Here is a 24,498-nt window from a genome sequence, read left to right as displayed (position 1 = left end):
GGATTGTGTTTGATTGCTGAAATAACTGTAGCCCAGAGAGATCATTGTAATGTGAGTGATGATGATGAGTGATTAAATATACATATTTTTTGTCTGTTTTATGGCAAAAATGTTTACAAGGTATCTGTGAATGAAAAGGAATCTAAATATTTCAACTGTCTGAGTATAGACAAGAGACAATGTTGGCATGACAACAAGGTTAGATAACCACTTGCATTGTAAGGGGCCTTCCAACACAATCTTATTATCAATTAGATTGAATAACTGTATCGATAGAAAGTTGTGGAGGATGTGTGTTGTGTTTTTCACTTAATTTGAATGACTGTATTGATGGAAAGTTGTGGAGGATGTATGTTGTGTTTTTTTCACTTAAAATTATAAATCTTCCAAACAGCCCACTTAACATAAAGTCACACCACATTCATACAATAAATCTAAAGCAGTTTTTTATACCATTTTCACTGAGGACATTCTTTCATTCACATGTCGCAATAGGAAATGGACAGGTGTAAATAATACAATCAGTTCTTTGTATTGTGTATGTTGGCTCATTGTTATGGCCAATGTTATGTGAAAAATACTGAAAGGTAAGTAAAGGTAAAGAAATCAAGTTAAAATATTACTTTGGTAAAAGTGAGTGGAACAAAGCAATTTTCTGGCAAAATATGTACTAAGTATCTAAAGTTAAAAATAAATAAATAAATAGATTATATTATATTGTATAAATTATACAAATATATTTACCTGCAGGATCCTACATTTAGGCGTTTTCTGATTATCATAATGTGTTTTTCTTGTCTTTTTTATTTCATTGTTGATCAAATAAAATTATTTCTAAATGCTACTTTGGCTCTGATGAATTTTTTAAAAAGCACAATACTTGCCTCCGAAGTGGTTTAGAGTTTAGAGTGTAAATATTAACCAGCAAAAAATGTGGAGAAGATCTCAAGTAATCATCATCATACGTCCAGACAGCCTGCAAGACAGGACGTAACGTCTTACGTCACGGATGGAGGCTTTACGTGAAGGGCGTGGTGATGTGTGAGTGCTTCCAGTCTGCGGTCCACCGCCAAATTCAAACAGTGAAAGAAAGAAACCACAGCGAAAGGCTTCTGAAACAGAGAGGAGAGACACATTTACACAACACACTCTTAAAGGTAAGCCAGCGGCACGATAGATTATTTTTAGCCGCTGTTGTTTTGTCTTTGTGAAAGTATTGAACGTAGACTTCATTTTACGTATACTGGTGTTGTTAAGTTAGCTAAAGCTGTTACTGCACATGAGCTAACGGTGCGTTCACGGGCACAGCTCTCTCTTTATCGCTTATCACTGATAATGGCAGGCCTTTTGTTGGTAATGGTACCGTTTGAAGACGTCTGAGTGACTTCTTTGACTTCATTATCGTTTTCCATTTGGCGCGTAGGTGATAAATCACTGCTAACATGTGTTTGCTCCTCAGGCTTGAACAATAACGGTACGGCAGTAAGTTGGTAGTAAAACAGGGTAGGCAACAAACAATAACGTTAGTCACAGAGCTTTCACTAACACGATTAACTGCTGCCTGAGTATAACGTTACGGGTCATGTGTGCCTTCATTCGCCGTCCTTTGTTTATAAACATTTCACATTTCTGGTCAGTAACAGAATACTGTGAACTAATTTCTTGAAAATGCCAGTTACACTCAAAGTAGCTCAAAATTGAAAAAAAAATGTTGTTTGTCTCTGTCTTAATATCTAGAAATCCCTATCTTACTCACTTCTACACTACGTTGTGTGTGGCATTATTATTTTGTGTTTTATTTTGAATGTTCAAACTGCTCATTTGATTTGAAGTGAATCCTGTGTTGGATGTATCTCTCATTTCCAGCTGCAACTAAAAATTAAGTCATATAATGCCAGGAAGGGCCTATCATGATTTCTTGGAGCCGAATATGATGTTTTCAAAGAGCTTGTTTTTTAACAAAAAGTCCAAAACTCAAATATTCAGTGTACAATCATAGAAAAAGAGGAACCAGTACATCCTTTTACTCAGAAGCTACAGGCAGAGATTTAAGCAGTTGTGTCAAACACTTAAAATCTGTTCATTAAAAAGCTAATTCAAGATATATTTTCATTATAATACATGATGTGTGTTTCCTCTCTACTCTCCTCTTGCAGATAAGCTCAGTCAGTCTTCAGTGATGGACGGTGTTGGCAGAGCTGTGGTGGGAGTCTGGCGGCAACATACAGTCCTGGATGAGTCTGACGGGGTGGAGAGCTCCCCAGAGGCCCCAGACCGTTTCCGCAAGCTTCGCTCCTCATCGTCACTTAACTCCCTGCGAATGTCACTTCGCAAGCGGCTCCCACTGCGCTCTGTCCAGACCAACTCCCTCCCAGAGAATCCAACTTGGGAAACGGCAAAGGAGCAACCAAAACCCAACGCAGTCCGCAAACTGACTCGCGGTGCTCGCAACTCCATCAGTGGAGTGTATCAGGTAGACCGATTTGTGTCTGGATACCTACATATGCATCCCTCAGTAAATGTTTGTTATATATAAATGCATGATAATCAAGAATTTTTTGTGCTTCTCTCTCCAGAGGATACAGAGAGAGTTTTCACGCGAGGAGTGTTTGGTAGAAACCCCCGGTCGGACGTGTGATGGAGAAGAAGCTGGTGCCTCGAAGTCCCGCACCCCAAGACGTACGCCCAGTCGAGCCGCAACACCCAGACGAGCCGCAACACCCAGACACACCCCGAGATCAACTGTCACACCCGGACGTACCCCAGGCTCCAGGGGGCGAAGGACTCCTGAGGCTGGTGTACGGGGGGTGAAAACAGGAGGTGGAAGGAGGCAGCTCGTTCGCATGGCTGCATTACGAAGTCCCTTCGCCTCGCCCAACACACAGAATCAAAGGCTGTGAGTCTTCTTTTACTTGGAGATGAGAGATGTTATTCAGAATGTATTCTTTGATAGCGACAGTTGTTTCTGTGGTTTACTCTGCTCTGAATGTCTGTTTCTCTGCTGTAACAGAAAATTTGATCAAGATTTGGATTCTGTGTCCAGTGGACTCAGGAGGCTCAAACATCTGTCCAGAGCCTTTGATGACTTAATTGGCAGAGATGACAGGTAAAGCATCTTCATTTTGATTGTACTGATCACTCGAGTTATTACTACTAGTCAGAACTCAGTTTTTGCCTGTATTAGTTTTTTCTAGTTGTGAGTGCATGAATGAAAGCATGTGTGTGCTCTACGTGAATAAGAGTGGTTTGTGTGTGTGTGTGTGTGTGTTTGTGTGTTGTGTGTGTGTGTGTGTGTGTGTGTGTGTGTGTGTGTGTGTGTGTGTGTGTATATGTGTGTATGTGTGTATGTGTATGTGTGTGGAAGCCATCAGTCCATTTCCTTTTGCATACATTTTCTGCACAGAGGAGACCTCAGAGGCGCATTGATGGCCTCTTCACCCTCCCACCCAAAGAATCCCAATCTGCAGCCTGGCTTGAGAGGCCCTAGACTTCCTTCCCCTCCCCCCACATACATTCTTCCCGGTCGGTTTGAAACTGGGTCTGTGTTTGTGGTATTCGGATGGGGGGGTACAGTAGGGGGAATGAGTATGGGTGTAGGAATTGGAGCCAGATGAAATGACAAAAATTCGTTGAGAGAGATTTTATTTACATCACTTCCTGTGTTGACATTCAAAATGTTAGCTCGTGTTCTGGACCAGCCCATAGTGACATTCACTGTCAGAAGCGGAAAAGGCACATGGACAGTGACCTTGTCCGTTATCAGTGTACATGACATGCAGCTAACTGCTTTCTTTCCCTATATGAAAAGCTCATCCTTTGGGAATTAAAACAAGTTTGTTTTCCTCCTGCAACAGGCGGTTCAACTATTCCCTAATTGTGGAGTAGGGAAGAAGGTAAATCCATAAACATTATGCTTCCTTAACCAGATGAGTTGTGGAAACGTATGGTCTTAGTGCAACACATTTTTTGACACAAGAGAGCATGGCAGAGCTTGCCTGGTGTCTGTACGTCGATGCATGTACTGCTGTGTGCATGAAACTGTGAGCCTCTGACCCAGTGCAATGAGAAGCTGTTCTTTTATGACTGAATAACTCGCATTGTCCAAGCACAGGATGCTGCTCTTCTCTGTTAGCCTTATATTTCCATCCTCCTTTACTACCCTTGGCTTTACATATTGATTCATCCTTTGTTGCTTTCCCACTCTTGCGTACTTTCTTCATACTAGTCTTGGTAATGCCTTGAAATGTGAACTCATGCTATTGAAAAATGCAATTAATAAACAGAATTTAATAATGCTGATAAATATGGCACCGTTCTGGCTGTTCTATCACATTTTCATAACTGAAAATATGGCTGGATGTCCTTGATATTAATCTGAACGACCAAGGTGAAAAAGAGAAATAATTTTGAATTGTTAAATTTTTTAGATGCACATGATTATTTTGGTCTTATTGTCCATTTTTCGTTATTATTAACGCAGTCCTTAAGTCTCAAGTCTCTCTGTTTATGCTTTCTACAGTAATTGTTAAGGTTAATTTATTAATGATTTTACAACACCAAGGTTGTAGAATGTGTTTAAGCCCCTTTGTGCTATGTAAGAGGAACAAAAAACTATCTTATAGAATCGTGTGCAGAGGATGAATTGAGGGGTCATGCAGTCGGAGGGTAATAAAAGCTGCCCTGTAGGTGGGTGGTATGGCTGTAGATATCTGTCATTTTGTTTTATAAGTGTTGCTCTATCTTTCTTTGCAGAACCAGGACAAAGGATCGTTCTGGAGGAGCAGTGATGAGAAAGTTGGACCCCAGTGGTAAACTCAGTCGCTCAAACCTCACACGTCGAGCCACGAACCTCTCAAACACAGTGGGAGGTTGGGCCCACACAGCTGTGAACACTATCCGCAAACCCAACTGAGCTACATGCATGTGTGTATGTCAAACACAGGACCTTCTGTAGCCATGTCTATCATAATCGAGGTATTACTGTTACATTTACACGTAGTGTTGTCATGATTCTGGGAGACTGTTACATGACAGCTTGTCTTCTTTATTATATACTGTGTGTAATTAGCATTACTCAAGCATTTCTCGTGTGTTTACACGTCTCAGGTTAGCTAGTTGTGGGTTAAATATCCTCATTGTAGCTACCAAAGGGATTTCTATATCATGGTGTATGTACCTGTCATAGCTGCTACAACCAAATGTTTTAGTAACATTTTCAAAATACTAATTTTGTAGTTTGTATTCTTGCTCTCTGCATAGAAACTTTTTGCTTGTTTCTATAGTTTACTTTTAAAGAAACGCTGCATGAGACCAAATTGTATCTGCAGAACTAACACTAAATTTACTGACGTCGGGGAAATGCAGTCTCCTCTATTTTATATGTATGCAATATTGTTACTCACAATTTTTATACGTTTTTTTTATGTCATTTGATTATGCCAAATTATAAGTGTGTAAGTATATTTTCTATGAAAGGGGACTTTTTTTATACAAATAGTTGAGGCAGGACTTGATCGGGTGGGAGCCTGGCACTTTTTTAATGGCCTGTGAATGATTCATGCACCAATACTGTACACATAAATCATTTGATAATGTGATGGGGGAAGATGTAACGACTCATTACCTGATGACATCGATAATGATGTTATAAAGCTACATCCAGCAGGTTATTAGCGTAGTGACTGTCAAACTAACTGCACCCAATGAAGCAAAACACTCCTCTCTGTCATTTCAATGTATTGGTAACCCCTCCTCTGCAGTGGGAAAGGGGAAGGGAGACACTGAATAAATGTGAGCAAAAAAAATTAAACAATAAAATCTGTGACCTTCAACAACATATACGTCTTGTGTGTTTTTGTTAGTGTAGTGACTGTCAAACTAACTGCCCCCAATGAAGCAAAGCACTCCTCTGTCATTTCAATGTATTGGTAACCCCTCATTTTCAGTGGGAAATTGGAAGGGAGACATGGAATAAATGAGCAAAAAAAAATAAAACAATAAAATTTGTAACCTTCAACAACATAAAAGTCTTGTTTGGTTATAAAATACCTTTCCGTTAGCATAATAACTCATGTCAATTGCTATTGTAACGTGTTCTTGTCCTAAATTGAGTGATGTGGATGGGTTTATTCTTGAGTTTTTTTCAGTATGTATCTCCATGGAATCCTGCAATGTGAGTTAATTGTAGATATAGAAACTGGGTAAAGTAATGTGATGGAGCAGGGTTGTTCTGGCTCTTTGCTTTCATGTCAGTTTGAAAGTTTTGCTTCTGTGTTTTTCATTTATTTACATTCCAACATATACATTTACAACAGATTGTTTGGTTAAACATACATTTTAGAAAATATCTATGTACAATAAGCTGGTTTATAAGAAATATTTAAAGTATATACAACTTTATGTATTTGACAGCTGTAGTAACATTTAAGATACACTTTTTTTTAAGTGCATGAACAGTTTACAATGACACATTGTTGACACACACAGTGACTAGCTACAGAAATAAAATGCATCTTACATCTTAATGCCTCAATTATATGTGTACATTTTACTGTTTGGGACACTATCTCATGGGCACTGATTGGCAAAGGGCCTGGTTATTGCCATATAAGTTCTGTATTACTAGTAACATTTATATTTCTTATTATCTTATTATTAGATATTAAAAACAAATGTAGTTTTTATATTGATGAACCTGCATATTTAATGCATTTATTTTACTATTGTATGGCTCAAATGGAGTATAAAACTTTGTGTAAAATGGATTTTAACATCATAATCCATTGTAAAAATGTCATGTACTGTGAACACGAAAAACATGACATTGATTTTCACAAACACAAATGACAAATTACAAAGTTTTCCCAAAGTTTTTATAGGGTGCTTATTAGAATTTAAATCTATGAAAACTAAATCACTTAGATACTAAAAAAGTAACAAAACCACCATTGTTCATCTTCATGATCCCAATTAATTACATTTTTAAAAATTATTATTAATCTAAGATTTTTCTTTCTTATACCGGCATATGGAGTACATGGTAGCTACATTTGGATATGTGAATGTTTCCTGATTAACTTTTTAGAGTATTTTACAGGGTAGTTTTGGTAATTTTACAAGTAAAAAAAGCCTCTGAAGTATTTAAGTTAAACGAGTGTCATATTTCTGACCATTTTTGGATCTATCTATTTATAAAGTCAACAGCTCCCCCAAGTCGTGAGTATTGGTCATTACAGGTGATACGAGTTTCGCTCCGTCTGTCCCTTGTAGTTACCCGTCTACAGCCCCACGCCTCGCTGATATCGCTCCTCCTCTGTCTCTCCGGCTTTGTACCCAGAGCTGAATCCACGCCGCGGCTACCTTCTCTAAGATACCGGGGCTGCTACACATCCGAAAATGGCTCTCCACGTTCCCAAAGCTCCTGGCTTTGCCCAAATGTTGAAGGATGGCGCCAAGGTGAGGTTAAGTCATTGTGTTGGAGTAGTTTGGGAGCTTTAGACGTTTGCTTGTGAACTAGCATGCTAGCTAGCATTAGCCCCTGAGTTAGCACGCTCATCTACAGTCATGTGGGAGAGTTCTAGAAGGAAGCCAGGCCGCTCGGAGATGCTGGACCCGGGGCTGTTCAGATGGACTCAAGGCTTTTACTCCTCCTCTAACGTTACCACTTAAACTAGCCCGCAGTGTTGGAGCTGCGGTGATAACCGACTGCCAGATAACAGTCACACCCGGTTAGCGTTTAGCTAACTGTCAGAGCTAAGGCTTTGATTGTCACCTCGGCTGTGCCTCTCTGCCTAGAGATGCTGATGCTTCCTGTTTTGGGGTTAGCTTAGATGCCTAAACTCATCTTGCATCTTTTGGTGAAGCAAACAGTTTGTTTAGCTTATTGTCTATATATGGTCATTACAGCTCATATCCCCATGATGTTATTGTAAAACACATGAACATATTTGGGTTCAATTTGCTTACCATCAATTACAGTGAATAATACCAAAAAAAAATGTACATGAGCAGATGAGTTATGTTTTTCTCTGATGCAGCACTATTCAGGGCTTGAAGAGGCAGTCTTTCGCAACATCAGAGCTTGTAAGGAGCTTTCTCAGACCACACGCACTGCTTATGGGCCAAACGGTAAGCACTCTCCTTTGTGTGAAGTCTTTCTTTGTGCTCCGATCCTTAAAAATGTAGAGAAAACAAATGCGGCGATGGCTAAACTGTGACACTGTCGCCTTTCAGGTATGAACAAAATGGTCATCAACCACCTGGAGAAGCTGTTTGTCACCAATGACGCCGCAACGATCCTCAGAGAGCTTGAGGTGAGGACCGTGTCTGCTCAACACACATAAGTGATTTCAAAAAGAGGATCTATAACCGGGTTCCTTGAACGTCATCTCGTTTTATAGGTGCAGCACCCAGCAGCCAAAATGATTGTGATGGCATCCCACATGCAAGAGCAGGAAGTTGGAGATGGTACAAACTTCGTCCTGGTGTTTGCCGGAGCTCTGCTGGAGCTGGCCGAGGAGCTGCTCAGGATGGGTCTGTCTGTGTCAGAGGTAAGCCGATGGTGTCTCTGATCATCATCTTTTCTTGTTGGAGTAACTTAAAGTACTACAATCCTATACAAAACATTGATTACTTTCAAACAAATCAGTCTCTGCATTTGCTCAGTGTCCTTTTTCCTCTCTTTCCGCAACAGGTGATTGAAGGCTATGAGATGGCATGTAAAAAGGCCCTGGATATCTTGCCAGACTGCGTGTGTTCCTCAGCCAACAACCTCCACGATATCAAGGAGGCCACGTCTCTCATCCGTACAGCAGTCATCAGTAAACAGTACGGCAACGAAGACTTCCTCGCCAACCTCATCGCACAGGCCTGCGGTGAGTCAGCAATATGGACTTGACAAAGCCAAACTAGAGCTGTCAAAGATGATTTACTTGATTGTACTATCTATTTTATATTTCTCTGACTTTCTTTACTGGTTTATGCTACAGTGTCCATCTTCCCAGAGTCGGGCAACTTCAACGTCGATAGCGTCAGAGTTTGCAAGATTTTGGTGAGCAATATTATCCACTGAATATTCTTTGTCTGTGTGTGTGTTGTTGTTGGCTTCTAAATTAAAGTGCATGCTGTTTTCAGGGGTGCGGTGTGACTGCGTCCTCCATGCTGCACGGCATGGTGTTTAAGAAGGAGGCAGAGGGAGACGTCACATCCGTTAAAGATGCCAGGATCGCCGTCTACTCCTGCCCCTTTGACTGCACAGTGACAGAGACAAAGGTAATGAATACCAAGTCGTTCATTGATGCTTGTCACACTGAACAAGCTAAAAAAAAAAAAGGATTGAGATTTTTACCTTTTTACTACTTTTAAGGATCTGGATAAAGAGTGATTAAAAATATTATTCACAATTTTTTTTTTTTTTTTTTTATTGAGGTTTTTTTTTTAAGCCATCTACATGGTTAAGTTGCGGCAGAATGTCCAGTGAAGATCTTTTTCATTTAAACTATAGGAAAAACACATGTATCACAAATGAAATTGATGGCTGAATTGCTTCAGTTTCATGTGCCCGACATTGTGCATGTTGGCTCACAATGTCATGACTTACTGGGACATTTGAATAACAGAGCCAACATCAAAGGTAATGATTTTGGAGCCAACAATTGTCTTCTCTGTCTTGTAGGGCACAGTGCTGATAAATAATGCACAGGAGCTCATGGACTTCAGTAAGGGAGAGGAGGATATGATGGAGGCTCAGGTGAAGGCCATCAAGGAGTCTGGTGCCAACGTCGTAGTAACTGGAGGGAAAGTGGCTGACATGGCGCTGCACTATGCCAACAAATACCAGCTCATGGTTGTCAGGTAAGATCTGAATTACCTTTTGGTAGTCAAATTATGTGACCGGAGCAAGTAGGACAAACATTTCTTTCACCAAAAGCATATAGTTTGAACTAAATGGGCAGGACATACATGCCAATATTATTGGCAGTGTTGTTGCAAAGTGGCTTAAACGCACACCACCACCCTGTATGACTGACAGGTAACCATGATAGATGTGCAGGTTTTATATGATGCAGGGATAGATGGGTTGCTGAATGGTCGTCTAAGCTGGATGATGATGATGATGATGGAATTTTACCTCATGACATGATTTGTTATTACAAAGAGAAAGAGAAAGGTGTCGGTATGCAAAATGCATCCAATTATCTGCCTTGAATGTTTGACATTTATTTAGTTCAAGTTGCACTAGTAGGGTGTTTTTGGTTTTAAGTCTGTTCTCACCACGTTATAAAGTTTCAACTGAATCGATACTATTGTCATATTTTATTGTGTCTTGTCTTTGAAATAAGCTAGACTGTAATTATTGTGATCAAACTCAATGATATGATAGTGATATGTTAATATTTTAATTTTCACAATTGCGTTTACATTAAGATCTGAGATGTGTTGATGAAGGTTTTGATGGTTTAGAAGTTGGTTAAGGTACCTTGAAAGTACTGGAATTTTCCCTCCCTGAAAAGCTGTATGAACTGAATCATATTTAATGTTATGGTAATGAAAATTATATATGGTTGTATGTTATGTTGGTATACTACCCATCCCTAAACTTTTCTTTTTTTCCCCATCAGGCTTAACTCCAAGTGGGACCTCAGGAGGTTATGTAAGACTGTGGGAGCTGTTGCACTGCCCAGGATGGTGAGTGTCATCATGTTTGTTTCACATCAGGAAATTTAACCATAATTTTAAAAAAGCATTACATCATGTGATATTATTTTCCTGCTCTGTAGACCGCTCCAACTCCAGAGGAAATGGGTCACTGTGACAATGTGTACCTGACAGAGGTTGGGGACACTCAGGTGGTGGTCTTCAAACATGGTAAGACACTCTTTGCTCCAGTTCTGTAAGTCTTCATTTTAAACCTGATCTTTCCACAATGTGAGTTTTCGGCTAAACGTATTGTGTTATCTGAAACAAAAGAGAAAGAAGATGGTGCCATCTCGACGGTGGTGATCAGAGGCTCCACCGATAACCTGATGGATGACATTGAGAGGGCTGTCGATGATGGAGTCAACACCTTCAAGGTTCTGGTCAGGGTAAGTCAACATGAATGTGCCAAATTTTAATTCAAATATCTGCCGGTTTAATAAAATAATAATAAAAATGGAAAAGTATGTTTTAATCCTGGATGGATGGATTTTTTCCAAATTACCAGGTATAAGTTGCCTAACTAGAGATTTGTTGATACAGTTTCTGAATTCTTCATTGTCTGCAGGACAAACGTCTGATCCCTGGAGCAGGAGCCACTGAGATTGAACTAGCCAAACAGCTCACCTCATATGGAGAGGTATGCGGATTTGAGCACATTACCTCAAGTTCCCCAGATTCAGACAAATGCTTCTCTGTTTGTTTTGCCATTTTTTTGTCTTTACTGCATCGCCGGTTGATAATTTGCATGAACATGACCTTGTGTTTTTTCTCTCTGTAGTCCTGCCCAGGCCTGGAGCAGTATGCTATTAAGAAGTTTGCTGAAGCCTTTGAGGCTATGCCCCGTGCACTGGCTGAGAACTCTGGTGTGAAGGGGAGCGAGCTCATCTCTAAAATGTACTCTGCACATCATGAGGGCAACAAAAACATGGGCTTCGACATCGAGGTGTGTATTGGTACACGAGAATACTTGAATGATTGAAGAGATGTATTGAATCTAGCTTATTCTCTTTATTAACTTTATTTGCAGTCAGCTTAATAGCTTGGACCCAAAGAATCTTCATTTTATATTTACTGAGGCATTTTAGAAATGGTAAGATTAAGAGTCCAGGATGACAATTAAGAAGCAAAAACATATCCTGTTTTGCTTAATCATGTACATTAGCTTGAGGCTAAGTACAAAAATTCATACCACCTCTCACTTTTCTCCTAATGCTCAGAAACCTGCTGTGTTTTATTTTCGGGTGTGTTGAGTTCTTTGTGTCTGATCGGCTCTGATGACTGATTGCATGGATGTGATGTCATCTTCAGGCAGACGCACCCGCTGTGAAGGACATGCTTGAGGCTGGCATTCTGGAGCCGTACCTGGTCAAACACTGGGGCATCAAACTGGCCACCAACGCTGCCATCACAGTACTGAGGGTCGACCAGGTGTGTACACAAAAACTCAAGACACACAGATCATCAGAAACGGCCCCAAAGACGAAATAATTTGGGTTCTTTGTCATTTTTATTTATTGAAGAAAGCCATTACCTTGGTAACAACTTTTCTTCCTAGGGTCCACACAAGAAACAAGAAAAGACACATTATGAACAGTTTAAATTAACCTTTTCATTCAACAGGATCTGATTTTCTTGTCTAATGTTATTCTGAAATTTTGTTTGATTGGAAGAGTCCAAGTAAACAAATAGTCTCCAGGTAGTTGACATCAGTGTGTGTGTATACATGTGCAACGCAGATCATCATGGCTAAGGCTGCAGGGGGACCCAGGGCTCCCAAGCAGAGAGGCCACTGGGACAAGGACGATTGGAACGAAGAGCCCGACAAATTTGATTCTCATTAGAGGGCATTCGTACGCACACACAGCCCCTCAGTCAGTAGGTCCTGGAATGAGTGTGTGTTTTTGACTCACTGGCTCACAGGACACTGACGTTGTGCGAAATGTTTGTTCACTACTAACACTGGGTGTGATACAGAACTCATTGTAGCAGATTGAGCCACTTTTCAGGTGTTTTTTTTGTTATATTATCAGGTGTGTGTCACTGACAGCAAGCAAACTAATTCACTTCAACTTGCACAGTTTGGTTTGATGGCATGCTGCATGCACTCATGAACTCTTTCTTTGCAGTGGGCGTCCTCAGGCAAGTGCAGAATTTAAAAGTGTTGCATGTCATGTGATTTAATGAAAGGAGAACATGTAATTGAGATGAATTGTGAGGCTGTGAAGTCTGAGGTGGCTTTGTTGTCTGAAAGCCAATTTCAAGTGAGATGTACTCCAATCACAATGAAGCCATTCTACTTCATCAGAGACAACGCTGGGATTTCCTCAGTTAATAGTAAAGTGAGATCATTACACCGCCAGTGCTCAACCAGAGCTTCCGACACCCCTTCCCTTGATTTTCACTGAGTGGATGTAAAACTGCTCTGACTACATTTTAGGCCTTAATGCGATAATGCCATTTTTTTTTTTGATATCACAGTAAATGTGAAGAGCCATTCATTTGTTGAAATCTAAATCATCTTTTACTTTGAAAATATAGTCCAATAACTATGAGCAGAAGAGATTTTGCAAATAATTTTGTCTGATGTCCAACATACTTTAAATATAATTGCTTAAAGGGAGAGAAATTCGAGCACAAGCGCAATGATTCCTGATATGTGGTTATCTATCACTTGTGACGAAGATATGTAACGGAGGCAGGGTTTTATAAAGGTACAGGGAAAAAAAGATATTTCTGACTTCCCCATTTAATGTTGCACTCATTCCGGAAACATTAATATCTGATGTTTTTTTTCCATGCTGACAGATGAAGTAGGCTTCTTCTTTAACCTGTTGGTTCATAATGTTCCTGGATCATTACATTCTGGAGAGCAACTCATATTAACTCCGAGCATGTGTGTGATTTTTGGAGAATCTAGTGTTAACCTTGAGACTCTCCTTCTCTCAGAGCCTACCGCCTGCTGCTGCATGGATCTCGGTCTCCTTGTTTTCCACTCAGAAAATGACCGACTGCTGTTTTTTTTTCCTCCTCTCAGATCATCATGGCCAAACCAGCCGGAGGACCCAAACCTCCTCAGGGCAGGAAAGACTTTGATGAGGACGACTGAGCGTGATGCAGTCCAGCTGATGCTCCTTTAACTCTCCCGTGCATTCACAAAACCTTTTCTACTTGTTTATTTAAAGCTCAACAGTTTGGTTTATTTTGTAGAAACGGCCACATATTGGTTAACAAAGTCATATGTGAAAGTCAGATGTATGGATGGCTCAGTTTGCTTTTTATGTTCTTAGTCCCAAATAAAAGGCACTTGCGCTGTCATGTCACGCTTTGGATTCTGTTTTCATTTCACGGTGTTGCTGAGTTGTGTTCTGTAATTGTTGATCAGTCCAACTATTTATATAGCACTGGGATATGAATAGAACAAAAAGGGAGTAGGAGACTTATGTTTGCCAGTTGAAATAGAATGAATAGTTTAAAGAATAGAAGATGAAAACAAGCAATACAAATAATCATAAAGAGAAAATATTGCATGTAAAAGTTGATTTTAAAAAACATTATTTTTGATAAAGAAGAGCCAGAGGATCTGAAGGGCCTTGCTGACTCATACACTAAAAGAGATACATTTGTATGATGTAGTCTGTTGCAAGGCTATGTAGTGCCTTTTATAAACTAAAACAAGAATACAAACAGGCAACCAGTGAAATAACTTTGAATTACATTTATAATAGTGGTTTCCATTGTTAGTTAAAGGGATAGTTCACCCAAAAATGAAAGTAGTTATCTACTCACCGCTATGGTGATGGAAAGTTGGGTGAAGTTTTGTAGTCCACTAAACATTTCTGGAGCTTCACACAGCGTTGCAGCATGCTCCTAAACTGAAGTAGACGGGGACTTGTTTTAAAACGTAGAGAAACAACATAAAACTGCTCATTAAAGCTCTTCTGCCATAATCCAAGTCTCTGAAAGCCCTAAAATCCCCAATTGATGTGAGAAGACACTATTTTTCAAAAGCCTTTGCGCACACACCCTGTCTAAAGTTGGTAGATGAGCTTAATCGCATCGTAAATAAATAGTCATTTCAAATCGGTGTGGGATCTTGTGTGTTTTCTTCTGTTTGTATTAACGCTTCAAAACAGTATTTCTATTTAACTGGTGGAAATGTGGTCAACAAAACGTCTGACTTTCAACTGACATTGGTAGATGAACACTGAATATCCATTTTGTGTGAACTTATCCTTAAAGTGATTTTTATTTTGTGATTGGATAACTGGAGTTTGCTAGATAACCAGATCCAGTAAGGATTTAAAACGTGAAGCTACTATGGCCTAGTTTTACTTCTCTTTGGCCATGCTTACAAACACGCATGACTTTACCTTTGCTGCTGCCCTGTGTGTTTCTGCTCTTAACATGATGTTGAGGCAGCAGAAATTATGCATGCGCTGGTTTATTTATAGAAACAAGTGAACGGTAGAATTGAACAGAGAGGCCAGCTGAAGATGAATCACTCGGTGTTGCAAGGAACGCATCTATAGTTTCTCTGATGCGTGCATGTGTTTGTCCCCTGCAGACTGGAGGGGAAAAAAATATATCACGCAACACGAGGCCGGCCATGCGTGATGATGATGCAGAGGAGAAGAAATCGTCGGTGATTTCTGTAGCTCAGACTTCTGCGGATGGAATATACAGGAAGCAGCAGGGGGAGCTGAACTCCGCCAGGTTGCAGTCTCATTGGACGGCAAAAGCTGTGGGCGGATTTGCGCTGACGTTGCGCCGTACTCGGGATTAACTTGTTTTCATGTCGCCATATCTGTCACATTTCTTTTGCAGCGATCGGTCAAATGCGGATGCAGATACAGATTCATTAGTCCGCATCTTCAAAACCTCGGGTCGGTCTCCGTGTGTGAAACTGCGCATGAAACTGCGGATAGTCTCCCGCGAAGTGCCTGGATGTGGAGCAGGTGGTCGCGCTGAGTCTGCAGTGCTGATGTCCTGTCACACTGATGGGGGCCGACGGCAGTAAAAACAGGAAGGTGAGTTGACTTTAAAAACACACAGGTGTGACGCACGGAGGAGGGGTGGGGGTGGAGGAGTGGGGGGGGGGGGGGGGGGGGGGGTGTTTCCCTGTTTCCATGGGACCATCTGGCTCCTGGAATCACCATAACAACGACGGTGCCAGTCATTGATGACGGTGTTCTGACGCTCTATTTGGCTGCACGTTAACTAAAAATGTGATGGAATTGCCTTGTTGCTGAAATATTAGTGGTTAAGTAGTATTACATATGTCTATCCAAAGTAAGGTGCTTTTACTTTGAAAGCGAAACCGCCAGGCTTCCGGTATTGACATTTAAAAATCTATTGGCAATAAACCACCTTCTGACAGACACAGTCCAAATGAAGTCCTGACACTGCCCAGTCGCACTCAGTCCTGACACTCAGATGTCGCATTGATGGCAGCTCTCCCTGCTGAGTGACCGTACATGTGCCCCTTGATTCGGCTGGGATGATAATAGCATCCTGCACGGCTGATTGCACACATCTTGCTCCAGAGAGCATCAGATCTGTTGTGGAGCCCACGGGGGAGAGGGAGGAGAGGGGGAGTGTGACCGAGTGACTGCTGATTGGATTTCCTCAATGTATTTTATCCTCTCTCTTCCCCCCCCCCCCCCTCTCTTTTTTTTTTTCCTCATGCTGAATGACAAATGAGAGCAGGGAGTGTTAAAGTGAGGTTTGCACGATGTCGCCAAGATGTTTATAACGAAAGAAAGCAGCCTCCACTGAGACTACAGGGCCCTGCTACCCTGACTTTGACTTCTCATTCTGCAAATGCAATCAGCATCATGCAGCGAGAAATCATTTGCAGATATACAGAGCAGTTGCCTTTCTAAGTAAGGTCTCAAAGCCGTAGGCGATCCTGAGGAGCAAAGAAAAAAACAGATTAACGCAAAATGAGTCATTCAGAAAATGTATATTATACACAAAATATGGGTAACATTTTATATCAAGGGCACAAATCATATACTTAACTAATGCATGACTCATGGCAATTTCAGGGGTGGGATGTGTGCTGGTTGTATTTTGAATTCCTGTTTAAAGGTTAACCGTTAAAGGAAAAGTTCACAGAAACATGGAAATTCAGTCAGTTTCTACTCACCTCCATGCTGATGGAAGGTCAGGTGGAGGTTTGTAGTCCACAAAACATTTCCGGAGCTTCACAGCAAATTAACTATGCAGCATTCCGCTAAACAACCAAAGTAGATGGGGATTGAATTTAAAGTGTAAAATAATAATCACCAGAATGTAGGAAAAATCAGTGTTTGATGCTCAAATTTTCCTGGGGGAGGAACCCTGCTTACATTTCATCCACCCCAATGTTGAAACAAAACCTACATCCTTGTCTACCGAGTTGGAAACATTCTGTTTTCCAACAGCAGAGGAACCTGTGGTTGCACTCAACACCCCAGTCTGTATGTGAAGCTATGCTTAGGCAACTTGTCCTGACAAAATACTGCAGAGACACAATTGTTTCAAAAGTCTGTATTTGTCCTGCATGGCTTATACTAGCACTGTTTGCTCTTGAGTCTCTGTAGAGGAAAGTTGCTTTCAGTAGTGCACGTATGCTTTGATAAATGTTGATAGTTGCTCTTGCGTAAAACAGCCCAAACACTGTGTTGTTCAGTGAACAGTCCCTGATTAACAGTGTTTGTCCGTCTGAGACTCTAGGAGTTGACATGCAGAATTACAATTAAGGCCCTTTAAGATCTTGGGTAGAGTTTTTTCCAAATGTCTTCAGAAAAAACATGACATGATCCATAATCATTCAAGGTAATAACTCCCCAGGGCCTTAAGCTATTTTTCTTCTGCAGCACCATCTATTAACCTGTTACCATAACTGCTCCTCGACGCATCCTTCTTCACTACAGAGGCCCGCTGAAAGGCAGGAGGATGAGGACTTCTCATCTGGATGGCGTGGCTTCCTCTCCAGCATGGGTCTATCCATCCCAGCAAGCATCTGTCGCCTGGCTCCACCTGCCCTGCGCCTGGGCCAGCGGCGGATGCTCCAAGGCAAGGCCCCTGAAATCCCAGAGCACGTCCTGAGGCTGGCCGGGGTGGGCCCAGACAGGCTCAGAGCAGAGTGGAGCCTGCCGGGGTTCATTGCCATGTTCCTGCCTGAATTCCCCCACAAAACTTTGCTTGGGCACGAACATTTTCAGGTAGGCATCAATCCCGACATAGTCTTCAATACCGTGCAAGGCTTTGTGTGACTGGATTCACCTGTCGGATGTTTTTTTCTCTCTGACTCCATTTTTCACTCCACCAGGTGTTGAGTTACATCGCCAAAGGTTCATTTGGGCCCATTCTGAAAGTAAAGGACAAGGCCAAACAGAGAACATATGCTGTCAAAGTGAGTCAGTTTATTTATTCATGAATATGGTAAGTTGATAGACTGTCTGAGAAATACAGAATGTTTTATGCCCTCAAATGGATAAAAAGTACTTTCTTCTAACGGTCAAAATTACCCTCAAGTCAGGACTTGACATTTAAAGGTCTTTGAAACTTCAGTAAGAAACTAAAATTGTGTGAACAATGTTTTTTTGCAGTTAAAGTGTGTACATACCTATGTTGACTTGTTTCATCTCAGTCTTTTTGTTGTCCAACAGGTCATACCTAAAGCAGAGATTATACGACTTGGGGTCTTGGAGCAGTCAAAAGAAGAAGTGATAGTCCAGGTAGGTATTAACAGCATTACATGTTTTTAGAAAAAAATAAAGGTCCAGTGTGAAGGAGTTTGAGGATGTTTTTGTTAGTGTGAAATGAGCCTTTTATATCTACAGAAGGAGTGGGCCCACCATGTTTCTACAGTAGCCCGGAGCAGATAAACCAAAGACTGGCTCTAGAGAGGGCCTTCGAAGTTTTTGCATTTTAAGTGGCTATTGTTGGGGAGGGTGAAATGAGGGGTATTTCGTTGGCTGCTGTGTGCAACCCTCTACTAGATGCCACTAAATCCTACACACTGGACCTTTAATACATGCCTTTGTAAGGACATTGTTTTGTAAAAAGTAATTAAAGCCCCCAAATTTATATTTTTTCTGTATATCTGAGCATCCTGAGACACTTTTCATGCAATAATCAGTACTTTCCATACTTTGGAAAATTTTAACATGGTTATGTTTTTTTTATGATTTATTGACTAATCCTCCTGAATACCCACGCTGCTCTCATTGGTCAGTTCACACACGCCTGAACCAGCACCGGCAACAACAACAGAGCATCCGCGCTAAATCAATTTTTACATGCCAGTCTTTTTTTAATTATGCAAAATGTGTGACACGGTGACATAGTGTGATGTCACAAAGTCACAGAAGTAAAGGTAGAATTACTGATGAGGCGTTCCAGGAGCAGTGTATCTGTGGGAGAGAGGAGCTTCTGTTGGTTCAGACTTTGAGCTTTTTAACTTTCAAGACCTTTTAGATATACAATAAAGTATATTAAACACTGAGGGAAAAGAACAAAACTAAAAAGCGTAATAGGTGTCCTTTTAAAAATTCTGTAAGAGAACAGAAAATAACACTATATGCAAATGATGTGTTGTTATACATTGATGGAATGTATTCATATTACAGTATAAATAAAAAGCAGGTGAGACTGAAGCTTATGCTGTGAATGGATTCCAAACACATTCATTTTTATTTCAACATATCTCAGAAAACTAGTTGGAACCAGTGGTCAATAAAGGTAGAGTTCTCATTGATCGGTAGCCAAAACTGAGATTTTTCAGCTTGATCTTGGACCTCTGCCCGCAGCGTCAGGTCCGCCATCCTTTTGTCCACGACCTCCAGGACTGCTGGCAGACTCAGCGCCACCTCTACATTAGTGAGTCAGCCAGAGACCAGTGATCCAATCCAACCCAGAACCACAATCCAAAACCCCCTCACTCCACCTTTTCTCACCTTAACACTGATAGCCTTGTCCAGAATCTACCCACAATCCCCGACCTAATTGAGTATGGTGATTCTGGTTATTTTACCTCCAGACTACAACCCAGCATCCCCGATCCACTACTGCCTGTGCATCCTGTACCGTAGCTGCTTTGCCCCCTTTTTCCTCTCCACCAGAACAGTTACCCTTTTTCCAAATCAGCCACTGACTCAGAAAGTGTGACCCAGTTTGTTTGCTTCCCCACCCCCCTCCATGAAAAGAGAGCATGTTAGCCCGGGGACCAGATGTTGAGCACTGCCACAGCTCAACCAGAACACACGTGCCATATACAGACACTTAAACAGTGAATCATCAATGAATCATTAGGAGATAAATGTAGATACGGGGCATATTTGGAGTAAATCAAGACTATTTAAAGCCCTCCTGTTGTATTAAGAAGGGTGGATATTTGAAGCCTTCATCTGCAGAAATGATTGTGGTATCAATGGGTCAAAACTTTACACACAGAAAGGGGTGATCTATTACGTTGATCGGGACACACATACCTATTCACGTATGCACTTTTTACCTTTAATTTTAAACTAAAGTAAGGGTACTTTGCTCGATTTGTAGATAATTTTACACTGTCCTCACTTACTCTTTTCTGATTTCCTTCACCAGTGTGTACTCCACATCCCACTGACCTTCCCTTTCCCTCACACCTCCCATCACATGACAGAGGCATGATTTAATGCTGTCTCTGTTCCCACAGTGTGCGACTACTGTAGCACAGGAGACCTGTACACCTATTGGCAGATGATCGGTCAGTTCACAGAGGACACAGTGCGAGTGTTTGCGGCAGAGTTGGGATCTGCGCTCGGTGCGTATGCTACATCATACCGACAGATATGTTTAACCTACTTACATATTGTACACCTGCACGCCTTTTCTGCTACATATTCCAATTAGATCAGAGTTGTGTCCTGAGCTAAAGGTATTTAACCGAAAGTAATTATAAAAAGAGGTCTAATTAAAATGTGATGAGCTCTCAGAGGACGCGTTACATCAGTAAGGAAATTTTCTTGAGTTTTGTCTGTTCTTCTTGGCTGGTTTCTTACAGGCTTTCTTCATGACTTTGGGGTCATCCACCGAGATGTGAAGGTGAGAGAGGGAGCCAAATCACAAAAAATGGCAGAACATTCATTCAATAATGTAAAAATGACTGTTTGTAAAAAAAGAGTACAGCTCAGCCCTTGACAAGTGGGCTTTATTTTCCTCCCAAACATTTTGCCCATCCAACATGATATGTATCAAACATCAACATTTTAAAATAAGGTGTGCACCAAATAGCAGGAGGAAGAAATCTCCCAAATAACTGCCCTACTTACTGCACGTGTTTCATGTAACTACATGTGGACAGCAAACTCAGCAGTCTTGCATCGTCCACAATTTAGAAAGAAAATCTATTTCTGTTTTTATCATACTTAACAAAAAAATGTGTGGCTTTAAACCTTAACAGACTGAATGCCCTATAACTTTGAAAGTTATCTACCAGGCCACTGGCAATCTTAATATCAACATCAAAAGGTTCATAGTTAACACACATGGTTAATACTGTTTTATAGTCAGTCCTTTGCAGTTAGAATATACCATATGACCAGCTTGTTGCAGTTTTGATAGTACGGCATATCAATTTTAATGCCTTTTCTTCTTTGTACAATTAAAATCTCCATCCTTGTGTGTAGAGTAAAAAGTAAATAGCCAAAATCGGCTGCAAAACGCCTTTTCTTAATACCATTTTTATTACTAATTCAGTCTTGTTGGCACTCTTTTGTAGATGGAAAACATCCTGTTAACAGACAACGGTGAGTAAAAGCTTGTCTCCAGCAGAGAGCAGCAGAGCTCTGGTACAGTCTGCAGGAGACGCACAGAACCTTCCAGAGAACATCCTGACTCTGCACAGCTGTCAGTCAATACACATCAGTGCATCTGTACATCTGTTGGCACTGACAGGGGACAGCCATGGCATCCAATTACATTCTCTAATGAGATCAGATTATGTCGGGAATATTGTAATGTGTGGCACCGGTCGTAGCTGCATGAGTAACAATAATCTGAATGTCGCGTGTGCTTAATGATTGGAGAGAAAAAAATGGTCTGTTCTAGGACACCTCCGCCTAGCTGACTTTGGTTTGTCCCGTCGCCTTGAGAGAGGAGGAAGAGCTTTTACCATCTGTGGAACCATCCAATATATGGGTGAGAAATACTCCCATCACATCCACCCACATCCGCCTCTGTAGCTAATCCCACCAGATCACATTTTGTGCATTTTCCTAATATATTAAAGTAAAGAATTAGTATTTAAATGTACAGCTATGTTGTACATCCTGTGTTGTGAGCGTGCTCTGTCTGCTCTGCAGCCCCCGAGGTGCTGAGCGGTGGACCCTACAACCATGCAGCTGATTGGTGGTCGCTGGGGATTCTGCTTTTCTCATTGGTTACTGGGAAGGTGATGTCGTGTTGCCTTGTGTCTGTCTTGCATGAAAAGCAGATATTACTCGCAGTGACTCCCCCGGTGACGTAGCTGTGCGTAAATCTTGCTGTAAAAGGAGTGTGTGAAATGCTTCATGGCGTAATTTTGACATATTTGTCGGATTTGTCGGATAATTAATTGCTTTTTGAAATTGAGTTGGAAATGTTGTGCTATTAAAATGTTTGACATCTGGCTTTCTCAAGCTGAAACACCTTGAATTCTCTGTCCTCACGTACCTCAAACTCTCCTCAGTTCCCCGTGCCTCCAGAATCAGACCACTGCAGTATGCTGAGGAAAGTGAGGAGTTTCCCTTATGAAATGCCCCTCAGCTTCAGCCCCCCACTGGCCTTGCTAATAACTGAGGTAATTACACAAAATCTAATAAAATTGCTCCCAAACAAGCTACTTTGATATCATATCACGACATACATACGTTTCTCTGTCCAGCTTTTGTGCAAGACCCCCATCCGCCGACTGAGGACCCTCGAGCGTTTCAAGCGCCAAACCTTCTTCCATGGAACAACCTTTGACCTCGCCCTACTGCAGCGCCAGCCTGTGGAGGTAACGGATGGTTGTTTCTTGCTCAAACACAAGACAAGATTGTTGAGAGAAGCTAAGGTTTTGTTTCCTCTTCACTGTCCAGGTGATCCTGGAGCTGAGAGAGAGACCGGACCGGGCCGCCAAAGCCCGACGAGGCCTCACTTTGTCCCTGCAGCCCCTCAAGGGTTTCGACTACGACTCGTTCCTCAGCCCCCCCGCCACACCGGACACACAGCTGGATGCCGGGTCACACACTCACACGGCGGTCCCGCTGCCAGGCCCGGCACTCCCACTGCAGCCTGCTCAGGAAAAAGGCCCACGCAGGGAAGTGTTTGTGTGACAGACTGCGGGTTTACAGTAAGGCCTACATGTATGTGTTTCTGCACACTAATTCACCCTGACACACAGGAGTGGTGCGCCTTCTAAAATGTCTTATTTGGTTATATAGCTGATTGCAATTCAATTGGATTATTAGTTAAGAAAGGAATTAATTATTTGAGTAAATAACACCACATCCCAACCAGTATTGGCCAGTTATACGGGTTTTAGTGATGTACTGGACACCTTCTTTTTTGGGGGGGGGTTTTATTACTTGTTTGCCTTTCTCCAAGGAGCACCTTTTCAAGCCTGCTGTGATTGCTCAACCGTTGTGCAAGACAGATTACACTATCGTTCATCTACTTTCAGTTCCACAGTGACTGGTCATGGTTGCCCTGTTAGTTCATAATGTTCACCTGCTATCAAATCACCCCACATGGAAAAAGTCATGCTGGTTGAAGACAATGCACTGAATTTCTTTTTTTTTTTTTTTCTAACAACAAGTTATAAATAGTTAAGTGGAATCCAACCAAACTCCTTCAACAGAATGAGTGTATTTCCGCACTTTTGCCTGAACGTCGAAAGAAACTCCTTGCTTCGCCTGATCTTTAATAGAAAACCTACGCTGTACCTTTATTAGCGCTGTGATATCACCTTTCCCAACTTAAGTTCTGTAGAAGCAGAAATGTCTCTCCTTCCTAAAAATCATGCAAGCATCACAACATCAGATTAAGACATGTGCGCCTTCGAATCATTTACAAATAACCTGCGACTCAGGGGAGAACACGCCGGTTTTCTCAAATTAGCCTTGAATTTGACTCCAAGACGGCGCCCAGCTGTACACTACCTGAGCTGGGACTGTAAGGGTTGAATGAACAACAGTATTGTTTACCTCCTGTTAACATTTTGATAGATACAGGGCTTTTTCTATTGTCCAAGGCTTGCGTTACCTGAGCCAGTAATCGTACCCTCATGCACTTACCTGATCATCAGATTATAATACAAAAAATATGCCCAGACTTGTATCCCAGAATGCCTCACGTGTGTCACCCTGAGCTTGTTTTTTGTCACCAAAAAAAGCATATTTATAAATTCCTCTTTATAAAGTTTCTATGAAGATTTTGGATGCTATGTGATGTTATATGTCATGTTACAATGTATTTTTGTAATCATCATGTACCACAGATGGAATATTAAACTCTTACTGTACAGCCATCTGCTCTTTTGTCGTCTGTTTGAGATGTGAAATACTGAAATAGTTTGTCAACATGTCGCGCAGTGAACAGAAAATCATCATTGCTTCACTTTTCCTATCAGCAACATCACAATGTTTCTATAGAAATATAGCATGCATGTCATCGGTGAAGAAACTACATTTTGTTAGGTATCCAGCAATGCCAATTTATTTTAAGCATGTATCCAAATACTTTTACTTTACTTGAGTGTTTCTATTACTTAATTTCAAAGAAAAATAGTATACTTTTTACGCCACAACA

The 24,498-nt window shown here is 41.2% G+C and overlaps 3 protein-coding genes across 6 annotated transcripts; all 3 read left to right on the top strand.

The window, feature by feature from the left end:
• The first annotated feature begins 1,004 nt into the window (after window positions 1–1,004).
• pimreg (PICALM interacting mitotic regulator) lies at window positions 1,005–5,836 on the top strand. 2 transcript variants are annotated; one of them, XM_030436976.1, is made up of 6 exons: window positions 1,005–1,157; window positions 2,157–2,473; window positions 2,577–2,896; window positions 3,011–3,106; window positions 3,855–3,893; window positions 4,753–5,836. In XM_030436976.1, exons 2-5 carry the CDS (start codon window positions 2,180–2,182, stop codon window positions 3,883–3,885), a joined length of 741 nt encoding a protein of 246 aa, XP_030292836.1. In that variant the 5' UTR covers window positions 1,005–1,157; window positions 2,157–2,179; the 3' UTR covers window positions 3,886–3,893; window positions 4,753–5,836. The 2 variants fall into 2 exon arrangements, with proteins under 2 accessions (XP_030292836.1, XP_030292835.1); XM_030436975.1 differs by lacking the exon at window positions 3,855–3,893 and having other exon boundaries at window positions 1,011–1,157.
• A 1,559-nt stretch (window positions 5,837–7,395) lies between these two features.
• On the top strand, window positions 7,396–14,018 carry cct8 (chaperonin containing TCP1, subunit 8 (theta)). Of its 3 annotated transcripts, none has more exons than XM_030437892.1 (16): window positions 7,396–7,455; window positions 8,037–8,127; window positions 8,233–8,312; window positions 8,400–8,549; window positions 8,693–8,873; window positions 8,988–9,049; window positions 9,133–9,270; window positions 9,674–9,852; window positions 10,620–10,686; window positions 10,779–10,866; window positions 10,969–11,084; window positions 11,264–11,335; window positions 11,477–11,641; window positions 12,007–12,126; window positions 12,435–12,569; window positions 13,733–14,018. In XM_030437892.1, the coding sequence occupies exons 1-15, from the start codon at window positions 7,396–7,398 to the stop codon at window positions 12,537–12,539; spliced, it is 1,674 nt and encodes a 557-aa protein (XP_030293752.1). In that variant the 3' UTR covers window positions 12,540–12,569; window positions 13,733–14,018. The 3 variants fall into 3 exon arrangements, with proteins under 3 accessions (XP_030293752.1, XP_030293751.1, XP_030293753.1); XM_030437891.1 differs by having other exon boundaries at window positions 12,435–12,573; XM_030437893.1 differs by lacking the exon at window positions 12,435–12,569.
• Window positions 14,019–14,289: 271 nt separating this feature from the next.
• Window positions 14,290–24,217, top strand: rskrb (ribosomal protein S6 kinase related b). Its single transcript, XM_030437894.1, has 13 exons — window positions 14,290–15,725; window positions 17,616–17,906; window positions 18,014–18,097; window positions 18,354–18,422; window positions 19,497–19,566; window positions 20,384–20,491; window positions 20,732–20,772; window positions 21,449–21,476; window positions 21,778–21,867; window positions 22,032–22,120; window positions 22,397–22,507; window positions 22,592–22,705; window positions 22,788–24,217. Exons 1-13 carry the CDS (start codon window positions 15,696–15,698, stop codon window positions 23,022–23,024), a joined length of 1,362 nt encoding a protein of 453 aa, XP_030293754.1. The 5' UTR covers window positions 14,290–15,695; the 3' UTR covers window positions 23,025–24,217.
• Window positions 24,218–24,498: the final 281 nt, after the last annotated feature.

This window comes from Sparus aurata, chromosome 13, assembly GCF_900880675.1.
Source record: "Sparus aurata chromosome 13, fSpaAur1.1, whole genome shotgun sequence".
Classification (NCBI taxonomy): domain Eukaryota; kingdom Metazoa; phylum Chordata; class Actinopteri; order Spariformes; family Sparidae; genus Sparus; species Sparus aurata.
The sequence above is the reverse complement of the archived record's forward strand: the minus strand, read 5'-3'. Positions and strand labels throughout refer to the sequence as shown.

What these genes read in the sequence shown, in the direction of transcription:
- pimreg (XM_030436975.1), top strand. Translation starts at nt 2,180, where the DNA reads ATGGACGGTGTTGGCAGAGCTGTGGTGGGAGTCTGGCGGCAACATACA. An exon ending in AACACACAGAATCAAAGGCT is followed by an intron (nt 2,897 to 3,010) that starts GTGAGTCTTCTT and finishes CTGCTGTAACAG; the next exon opens with AAAATTTGATCAAGATTTGG. An exon ending in TTAATTGGCAGAGATGACAG is followed by an intron (nt 3,107 to 4,752) that starts GTAAAGCATCTT and finishes CTTTCTTTGCAG; the next exon opens with AACCAGGACAAAGGATCGTT.
- cct8 (XM_030437892.1), top strand. Translation starts at nt 7,396, where the DNA reads ATGGCTCTCCACGTTCCCAAAGCTCCTGGCTTTGCCCAAATGTTGAAG. An exon ending in TACCAGCTCATGGTTGTCAG is followed by an intron (nt 9,853 to 10,619) that starts GTAAGATCTGAA and finishes TTTCCCCATCAG; the next exon opens with GCTTAACTCCAAGTGGGACC. An exon ending in GGTGGTGGTCTTCAAACATG is followed by an intron (nt 10,867 to 10,968) that starts GTAAGACACTCT and finishes CTGAAACAAAAG; the next exon opens with AGAAAGAAGATGGTGCCATC.
- rskrb (XM_030437894.1), top strand. Translation starts at nt 15,696, where the DNA reads ATGGGGGCCGACGGCAGTAAAAACAGGAAG. An exon ending in TTGGGCACGAACATTTTCAG is followed by an intron (nt 17,907 to 18,013) that starts GTAGGCATCAAT and finishes TCACTCCACCAG; the next exon opens with GTGTTGAGTTACATCGCCAA. An exon ending in TCTCATTGGTTACTGGGAAG is followed by an intron (nt 22,121 to 22,396) that starts GTGATGTCGTGT and finishes AACTCTCCTCAG; the next exon opens with TTCCCCGTGCCTCCAGAATC.